This window comes from Euphorbia lathyris, chromosome 2, assembly GCF_963576675.1.
Source record: "Euphorbia lathyris chromosome 2, ddEupLath1.1, whole genome shotgun sequence".
Taxonomy (NCBI): Eukaryota; Viridiplantae; Streptophyta; class Magnoliopsida; order Malpighiales; family Euphorbiaceae; genus Euphorbia; species Euphorbia lathyris.
The window spans coordinates 20289849-20309985 of record NC_088911.1 but is presented as its reverse complement, the minus strand read 5'-3'; the positions used below and the strand labels follow the sequence as shown (position 1 = coordinate 20309985).

Below are 20137 nucleotides of genomic sequence, written 5' to 3'. Positions count from 1 at the left end.
AAAAAAAAAAAAAAAAATATCCAATATTTAGGGAAATAATTTAGTTAGATTGCATTTGTGGTGGTTGAACAAAGGCCCAAGAAGTTAACTTATACTGGCTTCTTCTCGTAATAGGGTTGATGTAGCAACTGAACTGAACCGCTGGTATCCGGCGACCCCTCTCATCGTTCCAAGCAGCACAGTATTTTCGCAATCAATGTCCAAGAAGAGAGCCTCCCTTCTTACGCTCAATTCCCTTACAGCTTTATCCAAGGTACGATCTTCCTCTAATGCCATCATAACCCTCGCTTTCTCCAAAAATCTTAGCTCTGCTGCTCAAAGATCAAATTTCGAAAACTCTGTCGGCTACCAGGTAGATAACTCTGATGAAAATTTTCGAAACCCTAATTTTTCTTATGCTGAGAACCAAAACCCTATTGGTTTAGTGCAAAACCCAAATGGAAAGGGCTTAAACCCTGATTGGGGTTTTAGGGAAACAAATGGAAATGTCGTAGGAGATAATCGAATTGCGCATTCTGGGAATTCTGGCGGGTCTTATGGTCAAAATTATGGTGATTACCAGAATTCTAGTGGGGATTACTGGAAAAATAGTAGAGAGGTATATCAAAATATTCCAGCTGAGAGGAACAGTAATATCAACATTAATGGAGGATTTCAACACAACAGTGGTAAATTTTCTGATCTTAATTCAAGGAGTATGCATGATAGTACCAATAGAGTTTATGAATGTAATGGAAATGCACGGAGCAATCGAGATTATAGCAACGAGCTCCCACGACAAATAACAGAGAGACAGAGTGGGCATCATTTGCAAGGCCCTTCACAATCACAAGGAAACTGGAATAGCAGTTATACTCAAAACGGTAATCAATTTCAGCCTGGCTCAAATTTAAATTACACAGGGAATATTAAGATGGATCAGTTTGGTTCCCGCAATGCACAACATCAGCAGAACCTAAAAGCTGGCTATGGTAAACCGAATGATAATGTTGGACGATATCAGGAAAATTTGAATGGGTTTCAAAATGTAATGGAAGTGCCCGAAGCATCAAAAAACCCTAATGTTGGAGGGTTGTCCCAGTCTGATGGAAGTAGCCCCTACAAAGGTACTCTGGAGGAGCTTGATGACTTCTGCAAGCAAAAGAAGATGAAGGAAGCTGTTGAGGTTTTGCGTTTGTTGGAGGAGCAGCATGTTCCTATTGATTTGCCTCCTTTACTGCAGTTGATGCAAGCTTGTGGAGAGGCTAAGGCTTTAGAGGAAGCAAAAGCAGTTCATAACCACATGATGAAATCTCTATCTCCTTTGAGCATCAGCACATGTAATATGATCTTGGAGATGTACGCAAAATGTGGGGCTATAGACGTTGCATTTGATATGTTCAACAAAATGTCTGAGCGCGATTTTAATTCTTGGGACACTATGATAACATGGTTATGTAAGAGTGGATTAGGAGAGGATGCCATTGATTTGTTCAGTGAGTTTAAACAAGCTGGATTGGAACCTAATGCACATTTGTATATTGGAGTTTTCTCTGCTTGTAGCATTGTTGGAGATGTTAATGAAGGAATGTTGCACTTTGAATCTATGATGAAAGACTATGGAATTGTCCCATCAATGGAGCATTACACGAGTATTGTGGATATGTTGGGAAGTACTGGATACTTGGATGAAGCACTTGAGTTTATTGAAAAGATGCCAATTGAACCAAGCATAGAGATTTGGGAAACCTTGATGATGCTCAGCAGAATTCATGGGAACAAAGAGCTTGGAGATCGTTGTGCTGAGCTTGTTGAGGCTTTAGATCCCTCCCAACTGAATGAACAATCTAAAGCAGGCCTTGTTCCGGTAAAAGACTTAGACCTGGTGAAAGGGAACGAGAAGAAAAAGTTGGGAAGCCAAAATCTATTAGAAGTTAGGAGCAGGGTACATGAATATCGTGCGGGGGATACATCACATCCTGAAAATGATAGAATCTATGCCCTGCTGAGGGGTTTGAGGACACAGATGAAAGAAGCTGGTTACATTGCAGAGACAAGATTTGTGTTGCATGACATAGATCAGGAAGGTAAGGAGGACGCTCTTCTTGCACATAGTGAGAGACTTGCTGCTGCATATGGTTTTCTTACCACTCCTGCTCGCTCCCCTGTTCGAGTAATCAAGAATCTCCGTGTTTGTGGTGATTGCCATAATGCACTGAAGTTCATTTCAAAGATTGTTGGAAGAGAACTCATCATGCGGGACGCTAAGAGGTTCCACCATTTCAAAGATGGGGTGTGCTCTTGTCGTGATTATTGGTGAACTGGGTGGAAATCAAAGGTGCTTATACTCTCATCTTTCTGGCTTTACTTCAATGTTCAAAAATTTAGAAGCTTGTGACTACTGCAATTCTGGTTTTAAGTCCTTTAAGTTCATAGCTGAGAGATATTAGTCATCATAATCATAGAGTCTTGTAGTTTAACTCAATTATCAAATCCTTGTTTATTTTCTTCATATGAAATTAATTTACAATGAAATTTTACTATCGCTGTTTCATGTATGCTTTTAGTTAGCTATCTGTGGTAGTGTAGGATCTCATCTAAATATTAGATTTTCTTGTCAGATACCTAGTGAAGATCCTAATTACCTGTTATTTTATGAATTTTAAGAGTTAGGTCATCAGGCCTTTGCAACATTGAATTAAGTCTATTCTGTCTAACCTCTATTTTCTGAATCTGCCACATAGTATAAATCATCTGACTCTTCATAGTTATATTCCACATCATCTATTTGAAAATTCATTTGAGAAGCAAATCCATCAAAACTCAATGATAATCCACCACCAATAGGTCTCCCTTGTTGCTGTCTACTCTTGGCACTTTCCGTTCCATTTCTTTAGTCTTTCTCATCAGCCTCTTAAATGTAGTCTTCACCAACAAACTCTTGTTCAAGTTGATTCTCATTAGTGGATCATTTGTTAGGCCTAATGGATTTGTTCCTCAAATGAATTTTCATGTAGATGAGACAATGTAAATATGAGAACTCCAAAGATTTGTACAGCAAGTGAGACTTGAAGAATTAAGGTAGGATAAGAGACCCTTCATTCAATGCAGCAAGGGATGTTGATGACCCAATCCTTAAAATTGAGATGTTTACCCTGATTCTTATATGAGTTTAAAGAAGCATGTAGGAAGAATCATTGAATGAAGAAATAAATTTCAAATTTAGCTCCCATAAAATGAAAGGCATAAGGTTCAGGTTATTTACAAATAGAATCAAGGATGTAAGGTGTTTGCATCTAAGGTTGAAAAAAAGAAGACCCCAAACTACTCTTCAAATTAAGAGGGACATCTGAGCATAGGTGTGGCAAGGTACACCCAATTTTCAGTTAATTTCCAAGTGGGTAGATTCTTGATACTTAGAAAATTTTAGGGCTAGTCCATATTGGAAAGTAAGTGCATTCATTAAGGCCTAAAAATTGAAAGAGCAGAAGCATACACAAGTTAAGAAATAGCATTGAAGCATGTGATGGAAATGAAAGAATCAAATATGAATTTTTTTTGCACGTATACATTAATCTTCAAATTTTAATCACTGTCCATTGAAATGGACGTGAATGTTCATAGATATACAGGTACAAAGTAGAAACTTTAAGTTCAAATCCTGACATTTCTATTCATGGAAGATGGAAAAATTGACATATTTATGGAAATGTATCTACCTAGTTGCTTTCAAGTCAGCTTTCAAAGCAGGATGGTTGATTGAAGGCCGAGTATCGGAGTATAGAGGCCAGCTTATAGAGGCCAGCTTTTATCAACCGTTGAGATAGACCTGAATGATGTTTTTCCCATAGCTTATGGTATTGTTGAGTTGCAGTAGTTTTCACCTTGTCAGTGACTGACCAAGTGAATTTGGTCAGTCACAGTTAGATCTAGGCTTGTTAAAATCATATGGTGGAGATTAAAACAATCATATGGATTAGATTTACACCTCCCAAACCTAACGGTGACCGACCAAATTCACTTGGTCAGTCACTGACCAAGTGAGAATCACTGTGTTGAGTTGAAAGCAAGGCGCCGTAGACATGTTATTACAACTTCTTGCAACAATTTTAAATATAGTCAAACTTCATATGTAAATTCAAACACAAGCTTTAGATACATATTCAATAGTGAAGATTTGAAGGATTTGATATGGAATGCAGCTAGAGCTCCTAAGCCAAATTAGAGTTCTGATTGGACAAAATAGAAGAAAAATAAATGTGAAGGCAAGAGAATGCCTTCGGGAAAGACCAAGTAAGCATTGATAAAGAGCATGTTTTTCTGGGAGGTCTAAGCATAACATGCTCTTGAGAAACTTGTGTAATATCTTTAACAAATACATTCCAGATTTACATGATAAGGGAATAAAATAATCACTAATTTTACATGATAATGTTGGAATTGATGAAACGATTAAAATAAAAGTCAGACATATGAAGAAATTAAAGGATAAATGTCTTGTAGGATTTTGAATTAGTTCAAATATAAAAGTAAGACATGACAAGGAGTTTGAACTGTGTTTTCTAGCAAACCAATAGTCATAGTTGAAGTCACGCCTCAGGCGAGGCTCATTGTGCCTAATAAGTCCTAGGCGAGGCTTTGTTTAGAAGGCTCTTGCCTTGTGCGCTTGCCTAGGCTTCACAAGCTCTCCCCAGGCGTACCTTTTCTGCTTTTCAATTAATGGTTATGTTTTTAATTTTTTTTTTTTTTTTGTTTTTTTTTTTTATTGCTCTCATTAAATAAAAAGTTGAGCAACGCAAGAAACCAGCATAGATTTGCTGCAATTTAGTAGCTTAGTCTGTTGTCAACACTTAACTTGGTGTTTTTGACGTTTAATATTATGTTTTTTATATGGCTTTGTCTTGTTTGTGTGATTATAAGTGTGGTTTTTAGTTCATCATAACTCGTACCTTAACTACTAATAGAGTATCAGTAATAGTGACATTAGTATCAAATATGTTTTGTTCATCAGGCGCCACCTGAGCCTTGTGTATAGGCTCCAAGACCCCTAGCGCCTTTAAAAACTATGAATCTACCATAATTAAACATATCATTCTTCGTTTCTACTACTTTGAGTAATTGGTTATTCCGATTTATTAGTAATGAAATCACTGCTCACATTGCTTCCTTCATGTTTGCTTTTTTTCCAGGTCAGACAATGAAATTGTGCAGATAAAGCTAGAAGTTGAATTCTATTTTTTCTTCCAGGAGATTATGTAGTCGTCATATGAAGATTGTAAATGCATATTCATTCAGCTGATCACAAACAATTTCGAGAGAAATAAACAGGAAATTACTTGAGGAGCTAACTTAAATCACAAGGATTTTAATGTTGGATATTTTCTTATAGTTTCTACGTGATACAAAGTAGAAAATGAGGACATTAAAGCCATATAGCGGTTTTTTTAAGTAAAAGTTGGGTTACAAGCTAAGATCGGAATGCAAAGATCCCAACTAGGTTGACAACTTCACAAAACGTCATATAGTAGTTAATTTTTGTTGTACTTCAATATTTATTGGTGATTTACATCCGTCCATGTATTATTTGGACTTGTTCATTTTCTTTAATTATCAGAAATATAAGGGGCCAAAGAATTCAATCGATTTGAGTACTCTATTATCATCATCTTTGTCATGCATATGTGCGGAAGGGATCAGGAATAGAACTAATTGAAGCAATGAAGTCGTAGCTCCAGAAGCTAAATCAGAAGCCATTTATTTCAATTTGATTAAGTGGGATGGCAATTTATCATTCCAAAAGAATTTGGATCATATCACACATCGCTAAATACTGAATGCACTTTTGATTTGAACAATGGTATTCCATTATGTTTTGAATCTCCACTTTTACTCAACAATTTGAAGGTATAACAAAAATGTTAAAGTAGAAATACCATATATATTCACTAGGAGGATTCAAAATTATATGCAATTCTACAAAAGTATTTATCCAAATTAATTTTACACTCTAATACATATGCAAGCACCGGAATACACTTATATCACTCGCATACAATACTTGTACATTCACAATAATTTCTATTAGCTTTCTGAGAAGCAATGAAAATCCTGTTTTGCTATATCTGGAGTTTTAGTTGTTTTGAAGCTTTTCTCTGCAACCCCCTTCTGGGTGTTTCTGCTCTTTGAGTTTTCGAATGGAACATTGGCTCGCTAATGCATAGCAATATTGTTAGATCAATAACAGCTAAACCAAACAGATTCCGCATAAAGTTTGCTGGTCTACCAACTGTTCACCGCTTCGTGATATAAGATAAATTCAAGAGAAAAAACAAGAAAGTAACACTACAAGAGCATCAAAGTCTTGGCATTCTAATAAGATTCACTGGAATAGAATGTGATCCAACTCCACATAGGGAACGATACCATAACAGCATAAAGGTTTCCCCTTTTCAACACTAACTAGTCTACCAGATTTACGAGTTACTTGGGCTAATTGACACTGTCACATCTAAAGTAATACAATACGTACCCCAATGTATATTTATTACCAAAGATCGTAGCCTTTTCAAATTATAGTGCAGAACAAGATATGCAATTGCAGCCAATGAAGAAACTTTTTCACTTCCAACAGAAAGAATATGGATTGAACCAATACTGTGCTCTTGGTGAAGGCCCTGCTGAGACCACTCAGTGGTTTTGTGCAATGAATACCCGAATCCCTCTTCTATGGTTAACTGGGAATCGATTTCCGATTGGTGTGTCAGTTTCGCTCTCTTCTATGATTAGCTGGGAATCAAGTTATGAATCGTGTGTCAGTTTCGTGCTCTTCCCTTCCAGGAACTCGAATAGAAGTTCCAAAGATAGCCATCTTTTCTATCAAAACCTGCAAAGCATCATGTTTGTTTGCTAATTCCATAAGGACTTTGATTCTCCTAAACGAAACATTACTTGGTTTATGTCCTTTATCTATCATCTGCAAGAAACACTTCTCTGCTTCCACCAGTTTCCCCATATCACAGAGCAAATCGAACAACACATCCGATACCAAAATATAAGATCCGAAACCCTTTTCCACCATGTCATTCCACAGCCATACTGCCATCTCCACCTTTTCATGCCTCCTACACAACCTCATCAGAAACATACAAGATTGTGTATTAGGCAAGCAGCCAACTTCCATCATTTTTGTGTACAAATTCCACGATCTACGCAAGTCATACGACCAATAAAATACCCTAAAGAACAAATTATAAGTAGTTGCATCTGGAATCAAATGCTTGTGTGTCATCTCATCCATCAAACTCTCAGCATCACCAAGCCTCTTTGCTATACAATAGTTCCTAATAGCAGCATTATACGCTGCAACGTCCGGGTAGCAACCATATTCCTTCATCTCTTTCAATACACTTCTACCTTTATCAGGCTGACCGATCAATCCCAAACCACCGATGATCGTAGTATACGTTATCACATCTGGTAAAATATCCTTTTCTCTCATCTCCTCTACCAGCTTATAGGCCTTGTCCATCTCCCTACTCTTACAGTACACATCAATCAAAGAATTGTATGAAACCACATCAGGTTCGATACCGGACTGTTTTATCTCATCGAAAAACGATTCTGCTTCAACTGAAGATTTCCAGCCTGATAAAAGAATATTAAAAGTTTGCAAATTAGGCTTAAACTCTTTCTTCAATGTATGATACACATTCCTTGCATCACTCATACTCTTCTCTTGGCATAAAGTCCTCAACAGTGCATTGAAACAAGTAGTATCAAAAACAGGTAAAAACCTCCTAAACTTCCTAAAAGTTTCAACAGTTTGTCTAACAGAGCATAGCTTAGCAACTCTACCTAAAACCACTTGCATAGTGCGAGGAGAAATCAAGGTCCGATCTTTCCTCTTAATTTGAATTAAAACATCCCAAATATGATCAAATTTACGACTTCTACCCAAAATATAAAGCATAGTATCTAAAGAATAAGGAGTATGATAAAACCCCCTTCTGTTAGCAGTGAAATTGAAGAACTCAAGCGCTAGCAAGGGGTTTCCATGGCCAAACCTTACCCTTTTCAGGACTCCATCGATCAAATCGTTTGAGAGAAAAACCCCAGTTGAGTTCAGAGATTGTTTAAGGTTCTGAGCAGAGGAAGAGGCAGTGATTATTCGGTAAATAACCTCTACGCCGTTGTTGAGGGGAGCGGGATTAGTGGAGAAGAAGAGTGGAGAAAGAAGCCGAAATGGGGATTTGGAAGCGTACCTACAACTCAACGGAGAAGAAAGAAGCTTAGATATCATAATTGATTCCTTTCGAATTTGATTCATGAGAAAATGGACAAAAACGGCGCTGAAAAAGATAGCGGGCAAACGCTCCGGCGACAGCAATCAAATTTTGCAGTCACAACCACAGGCTCGTTGGCATAACGGCACAGCCCTTTATTAAAAAAAGGCCTTATATGTCAGCAGGTACTCCAAGTTTCCAAAATAGTATATTGGCTCCCTGAACTTTAAGAAGGTCTCATTAGGTCCTTCAACTTGCTTAATCCGTAATGTTTAAACACAAAATGTCTCTATTCCATTAGATGATTACTGTTTGTATTTCACGCACGGTGACATGGAAAAATAGCATGACACGGTTTTCTACGGGATAGTCGATCCGTCAATGGTAAAAAACCTAATTTATGAAAATCGATATATCATCTCTCTATCTATTCTCTCAATCCATGGAGTTGAACCCTAATCTCTGAAATCGATCACTCTTAAATGATGAGGGAATCAGTAATGGTGAGTAAGTGACCCTGATTTAAGTAAAAAGAGATTAACTTAGATTTTGAACATCTGATTTTGAACGTCTGATATAAGGAGAAGGAACTAGAAGGTTGTTGTGTTCATAGAAAATTGACAACAAGAGGTACAGTTGGTAAGTCTATTTTCTCTATTTTATTCGAGTTGCAAAAGTATTTTTGCTATAATGTTCAAAAGTAAGGGCAATTTTATTCTTTAGGAAATTGAAAATATGTGGGGTCAGATAGCTTGTCTGCATTTTGTACCTCTATTTTTGGTAGTGAAAATAATATTTATCTCTCACATAATGTTAAAGTATTATCTTTACCTCCTTATTGTAATGTTAAAGTTATTTTCATTGCTTCATTCTGCAAGATTCTCATAACATATGTGTTTTTATTTTCTTTGAATTATTAGAGAAAAGTTTAAGTACCAAGTATGTGGTCCTCTTTACTATCAAAAAAGTGGGCAAAACAGATTTCACTGAGATTGTGGATGATGCTTCTTTATGGGATATGATGAAGGGATTGAAAAAGGGGGATATTGTTGATGTATTTGTGGACTCAGTTGCAAACATGATAGATGGATCCCACAAGGCTGATGACTCGGCAAGTGTTGCAAACATGGTTATTAAGACATCATCTACTACATACTCTAATGTTGTAAATGTAAATAAAGAAGGTCAACCAATTGCTGGGGAATTAAATGTTATTGATGCGTTGAATATAGAAGACATAGTTGTTGAAGAACTAAATGAAGAAGGCATTGATGGTGACTATAACGGTGTAGATGATCACAATGAACCAGTATAATCAGATGATGAAGATGGCTCTAATTCTGGATCTGAAGTTGAATCTAACACTACAGATGATGAACTATATAATGCAGGAAGTTGAAGACGATGAAGCCAACGAACAGGATGAAGAGGGAGAGGAGATTAAAAACACAGTCTCAAGGCATATAAGGGAAAGATCTAGTAGGAATAGAGGTATTGGCCAAAAGGAGATAGAATTGAGGGAAGCTGGTCCCGATATTGGATTTGATGACTGGTTAAAGAAAGGAAACAACCACAGTGGTTTATTGGGGGTGATGAAGATTATATAAGGAGTTCTAATGCTGACAGTTGCTTCCGATGATGAAAAAGGAGTTGACGGTGAGATAGAATTACCAAGGAGAAGGAGAAATAGAAGAATCCATTATGATCCTAACTATGAGGAGACATTATGGGAGTTAGGGATGATATTTGAAAAGTGGAGCAATATAGAGAAGCAATTACGAAATATGCTGTGAAGAAAGGTGTTCAACTAACATTAAGGCCAAATGACCAGATTAGTGTTAGGGCTAAATGTTTGAAAACTTGTACATGGCATCTGTTTGCAAGTAAGCAGAAAATATTCTCGTAGAGGGACACCAATGACTTGTTCTTTTTGTATAAAAGAGGGGCATAACAAGAAAGGTTGTAGTTTGAGAAAATCAGGAGGAACAGAGGTAATTGACAATTAATTTGTATTTATTTTTTGCTTATTTAGTTGAAATAATTATTGACTCTTACAATTTAAACTTTTTAGGTTTCTAGTTCAAATGCAGTTCCTGCTACCTCACAATTTGGAGCATCACAAAGCCAAAATCTGGTATGACTAACATATTTGAAATCTTGGTATGTAATAGCTTAACGTATTTACCATCTTAAATGGAATTTTATAGGGTGAAAATAGTAATGGAAAGAAAAGAAAAGCTACCAGTTTACACACGAAACAAAATGCAAATCAAAACAAGAAAAACATGGGTAGCTATGGTGTTTTAATATCAGAAAGAACAGGCTTTACAGTCCAAAAGGTAATTTGGTTTTCATTTATGTTTTTGACATTTATTGAAGCCTATGGAGTTGAAATGTATATTGAGATCTCTTTTATGTGTTTATGTAGTCTGGTACACTCGGTGGAATTGTTATTTCAACTAGTGCACGAAATGTTAAAAGTTCAGCAGAGGTTACAAAAGATATTGGATACCACCCTCCCAAACTGAAATGGAAAGGAAAAGAGGCTATGACCTCAAACCAAATGCAACAACTAAGAGGTAATAGGGAGATGCAATTTTGAACTAGTCAGTCTACAACTAGAAGTGCAAGTCAGCCTACAATCGGAGGTGTAAGCCGAAGTGCAAGTCAGCATACAAGTGGAGGTGGTAGCTTGAGTGCAATAAGAGAAAGCCAACCTCAAACCACAACTTCAAGTCAACCAATCAGTTCTCAAACCACCTCAAATCCCACCGTTGTGAGGAGGTATGGTAGTAATTAGGATTGTAATGTAGTGGTGGTACACTCATTTTTTCTGGACATGTATGTAATGAATGTTTATGTGATCATTTTGATCAATTTTGGACTAGATTTAGATGTACAGGCTTAAGAAACAATTGGAATTAATTTTAGGCTTGTGATCAATGTGTCATATTGGAATTGATTTTAGGCTTATGCCTTCTTTTATAGATCGGTTTTGTTGTTATATGTTATTCTGCAGATTCCTTATTTGAACAGGGTCACATGAGTGCAAGTTTTTTCCTAAAAATAACAGGCTAGTTTTTTTTCTGTTTGTCAATTCCAGATTCATTCTAGTTTTTTTTTTGTTCTTCTTGTCAATTCTTTTTTTGCAGATTCATTCCGGTTTTTTTTCTGCTTGTCAATTCCTATTATGCAGATTTATGTCGGGTTTTTTTTTTCTGCTTGTCAATGCCTATTATGCAGATTCGCTTGTCAATTCCTATTATGGGAAATTTACTTACACTTCCCACTAGAGCAGATTATCTCTGCTTCATAGCTTTTACATTTTGAGACATCATTGAAGAAAGAAATATTTTTTAGAAAATTTGTCTAACAAAATTATGCAATATTTTCACAGAACAAGAACATGAGTTTATAGCAATTGGCTATTTTCATTTATCATAATGAAATTTACAATCCAAAGATATACTAAAAGTTATGCTAAATGTTTTTTTCCTTTCCTTTCTTACCAAAAAAAAAAAGTTATGCTAAATAAGCCCCAAAATAATTTCCAAGTTACAGAATTACCATAAATCTAAATTACAACGAACAACATATCCCATAACAAATTACACTAAAATCAAAGAACTCCAAACCTATCAACCCCACCTAAGCAACATCCCACATAGAAACCCAATCATGATATCAATTTCTTCCATGAGCTGCATTGAGTATTTGACACTTTGACACTGCCATTCAAATTGTCATCGTCTCTTTTTTTTTTCTTGTTCAGAAGCCTCCAAATAACCTTCACTCAAAGGAGAATCAACCCACATGAAAGAACCAGAGTCTTTTTTTCTTCCCCTGAAATTGCAGTACAAGTAGAATGAGGAATTGGGAAGCAGCAAATATAACAGAGATTGTGCAGAATGCAACTTACCCAATACTTAATGCAACTAAAGAATCTTATTAACAACTACATACATTCTGCTCAAGAATAAAATTTCAGTTATGGAAGAAATGGCAGATGATAATGGGCAAGGAGAAATCGCAGATAATAATGGCTAAAGAGAAATTGCACCTGATAATGGCTAAAGAGAAATCGCAGATGATAATAGGCAAGGAGAAATTGCAGATGAAGAAATGGATTAGAGCCAGTATAATGGCCAAAGAGAAATCACAGATGACGAAATTGGTGAGGAGAACTTGCAGATGAAGAAATCGCAACAATTTATTGTTGGAAGAAATGAAATCCAAAATGGAAAGAAATTGGAGATTAAGAACAAAGAAGGAAAAAAAATTGCAAAACGAAAGGAAGCATCCAGATGGAAACAACGCAAATTGCAAATGGAATTTAGGGTTTTAAATTAGGGATTATAAGATATTACCATTGTTGTTAGTATTTCCACACTTCACGCACCTCTTTGATGGAGAGACACACGTTTTGATAAGACATGCCAGGTGGACATTTTGTATTTAAACATTACGAATTAAGCAAGTTGAAGGACCTAATGAGACATTCTTAAAGTTCAGGAAGCCAATATACTATTTTGGACAAGTTGGAGTACCTACTGACATATAAGGCCTAAAAACAATAATAATAATAATAATAATAAATATATTAGTAGTTTATAAATTCCACATATTATTTTCCATAAAAAAATCCCACATTTTTTTTTGGAAAATTAATTAGTTATATGTTACGTTATAAAAAAAACCTATTAATGTAATCGTACGACGTTTCTTACCCGATTGGGTTATTAAATCCTTCGTAATGAAACATCACATGAAGAGTATTTGGAGGTCTGAGATTGGGAAAAGGCACGTTTGTAAGATTAGGGGAATGACTTATTAATTTTCCAATTTTATCATCCCCTCGATCTAAAGAGAGTTGTGGATGGCGATCCCTGGACTTTCAACAACCATATTTTGTTCGCCACACCATTTCAAGCATGGCAATGTTCCCACGACAGTTCCTTTATTCCATCTATGTTTGGATCCAAATTCACGATCTACCATTGGGTTATATGTCAATGGTGGTAGGCAAGCAACTCAGGCTATTTGTTGGCAGTTTTTAGAGTATCATGTGAAGAAGAATCTAAGTCAATAAAAAGGTATATATAGGTTTGATATTCAATCTTCCATTAAGTAATGTTCCGCGGTGGAAGAAGATAAAACTCATGAATGAATCCTAGGAGGTGGTCCAATACTTAAATTGGACTCCAATTTAAGTATGAAGTCCCATACTCTAGCCAAATTTGTCATGTTTGTGGTCTCTTTGGTCATAATGAATCTCATTGCCCTCAACGGTTTTCTTCTGATACAGTTAGGTGAAGCAGGCATGGGAAAAGTGGATTAGAACGGCTGATCGGTGGCAATGGATTGGTGGCGGTGAAAGGTGGAACGTGAGGATAAGATGGTTGATGCGTTCTGTTGAGGTGGGTTGGTGCATTTGTCAGATATAGAAATAAAATTTCAATCTAATTTGAATTCCTTTAATAAAGGGGTTTAGAGAAATCATAGGCGTCCAAGTTGGCAACTACCATGCAAGTCACTCAAACCAAATTTGATGTACATGTGGAACGTGACTTTTATGGGTCAGATCGTAGTGCAATCCATGTTGATGAAAATGCAGATTTGAAGCTTGTGGAGGAGAGAAAGCAGAAAAGGGTTGTAAATAGTACCAAAACCTGCTGGATATGAAACATATAGTTTCATATTATTTTCCCAGTTTTCTTGTAGTTTAACCTCTGACCTTCACGTGGTTGATTTTATTCCTTATTGTGCCTCTATTGAGATAAATGAGTTACGTTTACTCTAGAGGAGTTTAAAAGAGCGGTTTTTCCATACATCCAGATAAGTTGTCAGGTCCAGATGGTTTAAATCCAGTTTTTTTCCCAAAGATTCTAGTCTGACATTGAAAATGATGTGTTTACTGCATGTAGATAGTGGTTGGTGGATCGTGTGTTCTCACGTCACATTAATGTTACCAATATTGTCTTTATTCTAAAATTTGATTATCCTACGTCTATGTGTAAAGTAATCTATAAAATTGTTGCTAAAGTTTTTACTCACCGTCAGAAGCAGATCATTTCTTTTGTTATAACTTTTGTTCCAGGTCGGTCTATTTAAGACAATGTGGTGGCTTCTTTTGAACTTATTCATACCATAAAGCGGAAGATGGGAGATAGGAAGAGTTTATTCATACCATAAAGCGGAAGCTGGGAGATAGGAAGGAAGATGTGGCTTTTAAGATTAATATCAACAAAGCCTATGATAGAATAAAATGGTCTTATCTTGGGACAGTTATAAAGAAGTTGGGGTGGATTCAATTTTGTAATGGTTAATAGTTAAGAGGTGGATTTAATTGTTCCGGAGCGAGGTTTGAGGCAGGGTGATCCGCTTCCCCACTATTTGTTTATTCTTTACTCGGAAGGACTTTGTCTTCTTTCCAAGCGGGCAGAAAACCATGAGTAAATTCATGGTTGTTGTTATCATCTCATTTTATAGTATTTTCATATTAAATTAGTAATTATTTTAATACTTATTACATGGTCAGTTTTTTCCTATTAAATTGGTATTTTCGTATTAAGTTAATCTGTAGTTGTTATTAAATCATGATTATTGATTACATCTATGACTATGGTAGTTTCGAATGACCTTCAATCAATTTTAGACATTAATTGTGGGGTCCCTAATATGTTATATTCCTTAAGCGAGAGGTATTTGAACTCAGGGTTAAGGTGCAAAAATACCCTTAACGTTTTGGGTCAGGAGCAATTTTACTCCTAACATCTAAAATGGTGCAATTTTATCCCTAACGTTGATAAATTGGATTATCGTAGGCAAGGTTATCAAACCCAGACCGGTCTGGCCGGTCCAACCCGGTTCGACCAGAACCAGTCACAATTTCGGACCGGAGGTGGTCCGGTTGTTAAATCCTTGAAAACCGTTCAGATCCGTTAACCATGAACTGATTGACCCAGTGCCGGTTAAGCAGTTTGGTCCGGCTTGCTTTTAGACATGTTTACTTAAAAAAAATATATAAATTTTGACAAAGGTATGATTCAAACCTTGGACCTTTGGTCTATAGACTCTAATACTCACCACTACACTACCATTTCACTTATGTCTATTATTAACTATTTAAAAATAAATAATAATGTTATAACTTAAATAATTAAAATATGATTTAGTATTATCTTTTTCTATTTAGATAAATATCATTAAAAAATTATTATATTTTCTCAATATTAATACAGTTTAATTAGCATTTAGATTTTAAATATATACAAATAAATTTTAAAAATAAAATAAATTTAAATTTAAATTGAATTATAAAATACATATCCTATTAGCATATTTACATGTTAGTTATTAATAAAAATAATCACTATTAATTTTAAAAGTATATATTTTTTAATTTTTTATTATTTATCATTTATCATGTTAAATTTATTAATTTGATATCATGATTTGATACTAAATAAATGTTATTATATTAGTATAATTATAAATGTTATTATATTAGTATAATTTGTATGAATATAGTTGATATTATACTATGTTATAAGATTAAATATGAATAAAAATATAATTTGCACATGATTTTTGAATACCGGTTGAATCCCGGTTGGATCCGGTTAAAACTCAAACCCTTGATCCTTTGTCTTTTTCGATTGTTTAACCGGTCCGGTTTTGACAACCATGGTCGTAGGTGATCTAATATGCCGACATTAGTTTTTGTGAATGTACACACCACTCTCTAAACTGTTCTCATAGTCCAAATATTGTGATGTGTTTGGGGACTCTTCCCTTACACACATCACACACTCTAAACTGTTTCGCGGTCCAATGTGTTTGAGGCCTTTTACCTTATGGAACAATATGCATCCAAATATTGTCAAATATTGTGATGTGTTTGAGACCTTTTACCTTATGGAACAATATGCATAAGGTATGATGTCAGAACATGTTACATATGATTTCGTGTGATTAAGTTTAAATTTAGGCTTAATACATCATCATTTGATCCCTGAACTTGTCCAAAATAATTGATTAGTCCTCTAAACTTTCAAAGTATCTCGATAGCCCCCTGAACTTGCATAAAATGTTCAGTTAGCCCCCTAAACTTGCATAAAATATAATCAATTAATTACTTGGTTGTAAAAAAGTAAGTTAAAATGCAAAAAATATGTTGCACGCATCTTAAAAAAATAAAACAACCAAAATCGGAGTATGTGATTATAATATTAGAGAAGAAAATGTTTTATAGTTGAATAGGTAAGAAATAGTTGAATAGGTAAGAAATTCTTTTTTAAGATGTTTTAATCTATTTTGTGAATGTTATTGAAGTATGTAATAACATTTTAAGACACGTGTCGCATTTGACTTACTTTTTTTACAACCGAATGATTAATTGATTATATTTTATACAAATTCAGTTATACAAATTCAGGGAGCTAACTGGACATTTTATGCAAATTCAGGAGACTATCAAGACACTTTGAAAGTTTAGGGGGCCAATCAACTATTTTGAACAAATTCAGAGGGCAAATGATGTATTAAGCCTTAAATTTAATATAAAATTGAGTGATCAAAGTCAAAATAACATCTACCTTTAAAAAATTATTTAATTCAAAAATTTAAATCTTATTGATTCAAATAATGAATTGAATAAAAAATTTAAATAAATGAAAGAAACAGAGAAAAATAGAATGTAATAAATATAAATAAAATATTGAATTTTTGGCGAGCTGTTTCATCCATCTAAGCTGAGGTGCCATTAATCTAGATGAGAACATAGTTTCAATATCCAACAACTGATACTAGGGTGACAAAGGAAGCACCAAAACGACACCGTTGAACTTTCATGAATAGTCTAATCAGGAGAAGAAAGCTAGAAAGCTAGAAAGCTAAAGCGAGAATATAAAAAAAAAACTACTCTTGAATATATATATTTCCATTCATTTAACCAATACATTAAAACTATATATTATTCCTATTACAAACTCTGATTAAACATAATCCTTTTTTACACCTTAATTAATCATCTACCAACAAAACAACAACCCAATCAAAAACACCTATTCCACATATACACATTGATTCAAGCCGCCGATGGAGCCGTCACATATTGAACTGCACCGGCCTCCGACAAAGCTGCAATAAACGGCTGCAAGTTCACCGGCTCCACATCACCACCCGCCGCCGCCGGCAATTTCTTGTAATCAAGCGATTCATCATTATATATATCCCACCATTTCTCCACCAGCATCTTTATATCCTCTCTTTGCATATTCTCTTCCTTCCCTGTATATCTCCATGGCTTCGACCCCTAAAATTCAAACATTTATTAACTTAATTACACCTAATTAGTTCTCATTAATTAAATTAACACAAAACACTCACCGCTGCACAATAATGAACAACTTTAACCTTGTCAAGCTCCACATTCTCCGGGTGCCGCCATAGCATTGCAAGGACAAGATTGTAAACTAAAGGTATTGGCTTGTAAATATCTCTGAAATACATGTTCAGAAAATCCTGCCATATAAACATTTTAATTTACAAATAATTAAATTCCATTAATCAAAAAATAAAATTATTTACCTGTTCTGCAAAAGGGGTAGGAGGTGTAACTTTGAGAGTCTTTAAAAGATCATGATAAGTTGAAATGCTGGGTTCGAACACAAACATGCCAGCATTGAAATAAAGAGGAGGCTGAGACAGGTCAGCAGGCCACGTCACTCTCTCAGGGCACTGCTGGCAGTACCCAATTTTATATTGCAAAGTGTGACTCCATGTTTTTTCACAGAAGCAATCCATTACTGCATAAAAATGTCCATCTGGCAGATCGAATAGATGATCTATGTTATCGAATACCTGTATATCTCCGTCTAGGTATATCATCTTACTGTACTCCACGAACTACAGAATCAAAACCCAAATGTTAATGAATGACACGTGGCAAATGATACAACACGTGTAAGATAGATGAACAAGTAAAGTAAACGTACCTCCCATATGCGGAGTTTGGAGTAATTGATGACGTAATAAGCCATGGCGAACTGAGTTTGGTTCTCCGGTGGGTAAACGGGTTCAATCTCCCGGACTATGCAACCCTGTGACTGGAGGATCCGCCGGTGCTCCAGTGGTACGTCGGGTAAAACCGCAACCACAAGTGGGTAAGGGGATTTCACTTTCCTCAAACCTTTAGCTAAGCCGACGACGCCTTTGATGTAATCTCCATTGCCGGCTAAGAAAGTGACGTAAGCTCGGCTGGGAAGAGTTGGTGGCTTGGTGATTAATGCGGCTGATTTTAGTGTTGATTGACCGAGTTCAGGAGGAGCCATGATTAGGAATTGATCGGAGGTTTATTAATTTGAATAAGATGGGTAAGAATTGACAGAGAAAGAGATGTGGTGATGGCTGTTTTTTTTGGTATCGGAGAAGAGGGTGCGGTGGGTTTAAATAAGAGGGAAATGAGAAGTGTGATTATTAGAAAGAGATGACCAGATTGTTGTAGAGTATGTGATTTACACGTGGCTTAATGGGAGATCGGACGGTGGAAATGACGGTTGAATGAAGGTTCTGGAGATGGGTCTACTACATGGAGATGGAAGACGCTAGAAGAAGTGTATGTGAGTTCACGGATTAAAAATTGAGAGTTCAAAATGTTGATTTGGAGGAGGAGAAGTATGGTTAGTAGGGCAGAGCCGAGCTTCGGCATGTTCAAGCTCGGCTCGCTATAAAATTAACGAGTTCGAGTCCGAGCCGAGTTTGTTATAAAATTAACAAGCCGAGTCTAAGCCGAGTTTTGTCTTGCTACGAGCTTCGAGCTTGTTTCGAGTCCAAAATCCTCTTTTGAACTTGGTTCATTAAGAAAATTATCTAACCATGAATTGTTTAGGAGTAAATTGTTAATTATATTTGTAAAGTTTCCTCGCAAATAACTCTTTAATTGTGTACATAAACAAGCTCACAAGCAGAGTTCGTGAATAAATAAACAAGATGCTTACAAATAGTTCGTCTGTTACTCATTTATTATGTTTGTGAACGAACTCATCTAATAGCAAATGAAATAATATTAAGTTTAGATATTTGTGAACTAACATAATTTATATAGTTTTTTATAAAATTAAAATTTGTTCATAAATGTTCTAATCGAGCCTGCTTGCGAGCTTTCGAGCCGAGTTTTGGCCTGCTCAAGCTTGGCTCGTTTACAAACCGAGCCAGTAAATCGTCTTCACGAGCGGCTCGTTTACAAATCGAGTCGAGTCGAGCCGAGCTTTTATCGAGCCGATCACCGAACCGCTCATGAGCCGCTCTGTTCATTTACAGCCCTCCCTAAAAGGGGTAAATTACACCCATGACCACTTACCCATTTAACATTGTGGTCACTGAACTTCAATTCTTAATAGTATGATCACTGAACTTTACATTTTTTAACATCGATGGCCACTCAACGCTTCAAAACGACTACTGACGGCTTGAAAATAAAAAAATCGAAGAGTTAATGATATTCTAAGGAACTTTAATTCTTGAAAATTTTCGTTTCAGTGTCATTTTGGTGTTGTTTGGTTAGGAGAGAGAGTCGATTTTATAGAGAGAAAACACCAAAAAAGATGATTTTGAAAAATAAAAAAATGTGGTTTCATGGTAAATATCGTTCTAAACAACTTTAATTCTTGAATATTTTCATTTTGAGGTCGTTAATGATCATTTTGAGGATTTGATTAAAGTTAAGTAGCCATCGGTATTAAAAAAGTGTAAAGTTTAGTGGTCATACTGTTAAGAATTAAAGTTCAGTGACCATAATGTTAAAATGTGTAAAGTTCAGTGGCCATGGGTGTAATTTACCCTACCTAAAAAGCAAGCAGTTATTTCCATAAAAG

General features: G+C 35.6%; 3 protein-coding genes across 4 annotated transcripts; 1 reads left to right on the top strand and 2 right to left on the bottom strand.

Moving 5' to 3' along the window:
- The first annotated feature begins 52 nt into the window (after positions 1 to 52).
- On the top strand, positions 53 to 5576 carry LOC136217156 (pentatricopeptide repeat-containing protein At4g32450, mitochondrial-like). The gene is made up of 2 exons (XM_066003742.1): positions 53 to 2317; positions 5169 to 5576. Exon 1 carries the CDS (start codon positions 197 to 199, stop codon positions 2297 to 2299), a length of 2103 nt encoding a protein of 700 aa, XP_065859814.1. The 5' UTR covers positions 53 to 196; the 3' UTR covers positions 2300 to 2317; positions 5169 to 5576.
- A 357-nt stretch (positions 5577 to 5933) lies between these two features.
- Positions 5934 to 8392, bottom strand: LOC136217155 (putative pentatricopeptide repeat-containing protein At1g02420). The gene has a single exon (XM_066003741.1). It carries the CDS (start codon positions 8303 to 8305, stop codon positions 6773 to 6775), a length of 1533 nt encoding a protein of 510 aa, XP_065859813.1. The 5' UTR covers positions 8306 to 8392; the 3' UTR covers positions 5934 to 6772.
- Positions 8393 to 17169: 8777 nt separating this feature from the next.
- On the bottom strand, positions 17170 to 18769 carry LOC136217154 (galactinol synthase 1-like). Of its 2 annotated transcripts, none has more exons than XM_066003738.1 (4): positions 18260 to 18748; positions 17853 to 18170; positions 17652 to 17786; positions 17170 to 17577 (listed from the first exon to the last, which is right to left on the bottom strand). In XM_066003738.1, exons 1-4 carry the CDS (start codon positions 18593 to 18595, stop codon positions 17350 to 17352), a joined length of 1017 nt encoding a protein of 338 aa, XP_065859810.1. In that variant the 5' UTR covers positions 18596 to 18748; the 3' UTR covers positions 17170 to 17349. The 2 variants fall into 2 exon arrangements, with proteins under 2 accessions (XP_065859810.1, XP_065859811.1); XM_066003739.1 differs by having other exon boundaries at positions 17438 to 17577; positions 17652 to 17763; positions 18260 to 18769.
- Positions 18770 to 20137: the final 1368 nt, after the last annotated feature.

Bases quoted from the DNA above. Each gene is read 5' to 3' on its own strand.
- LOC136217156 (XM_066003742.1), top strand. From the start codon at position 197: ATGTCCAAGAAGAGAGCCTCCCTTCTTACGCTCAATTCCCTTACAGCT.
- LOC136217155 (XM_066003741.1), bottom strand. From the start codon at position 8,305: ATGAATCAAATTCGAAAGGAATCAATTATGATATCTAAGCTTCTTTCT.
- LOC136217154 (XM_066003738.1), bottom strand. From the start codon at position 18,595: ATGGCTCCTCCTGAACTCGGTCAATCAACACTAAAATCAGCCGCATTA. The intron at 18,171-18,259 runs GTACGTTTACTT...TTGATTCTGTAG, and splicing joins CCAAACTCCGCATATGGGAG to TTCGTGGAGTACAGTAAGAT. The intron at 17,787-17,852 runs GTAAATAATTTT...TTTATATGGCAG, and splicing joins CTACCCCTTTTGCAGAACAG to GATTTTCTGAACATGTATTT.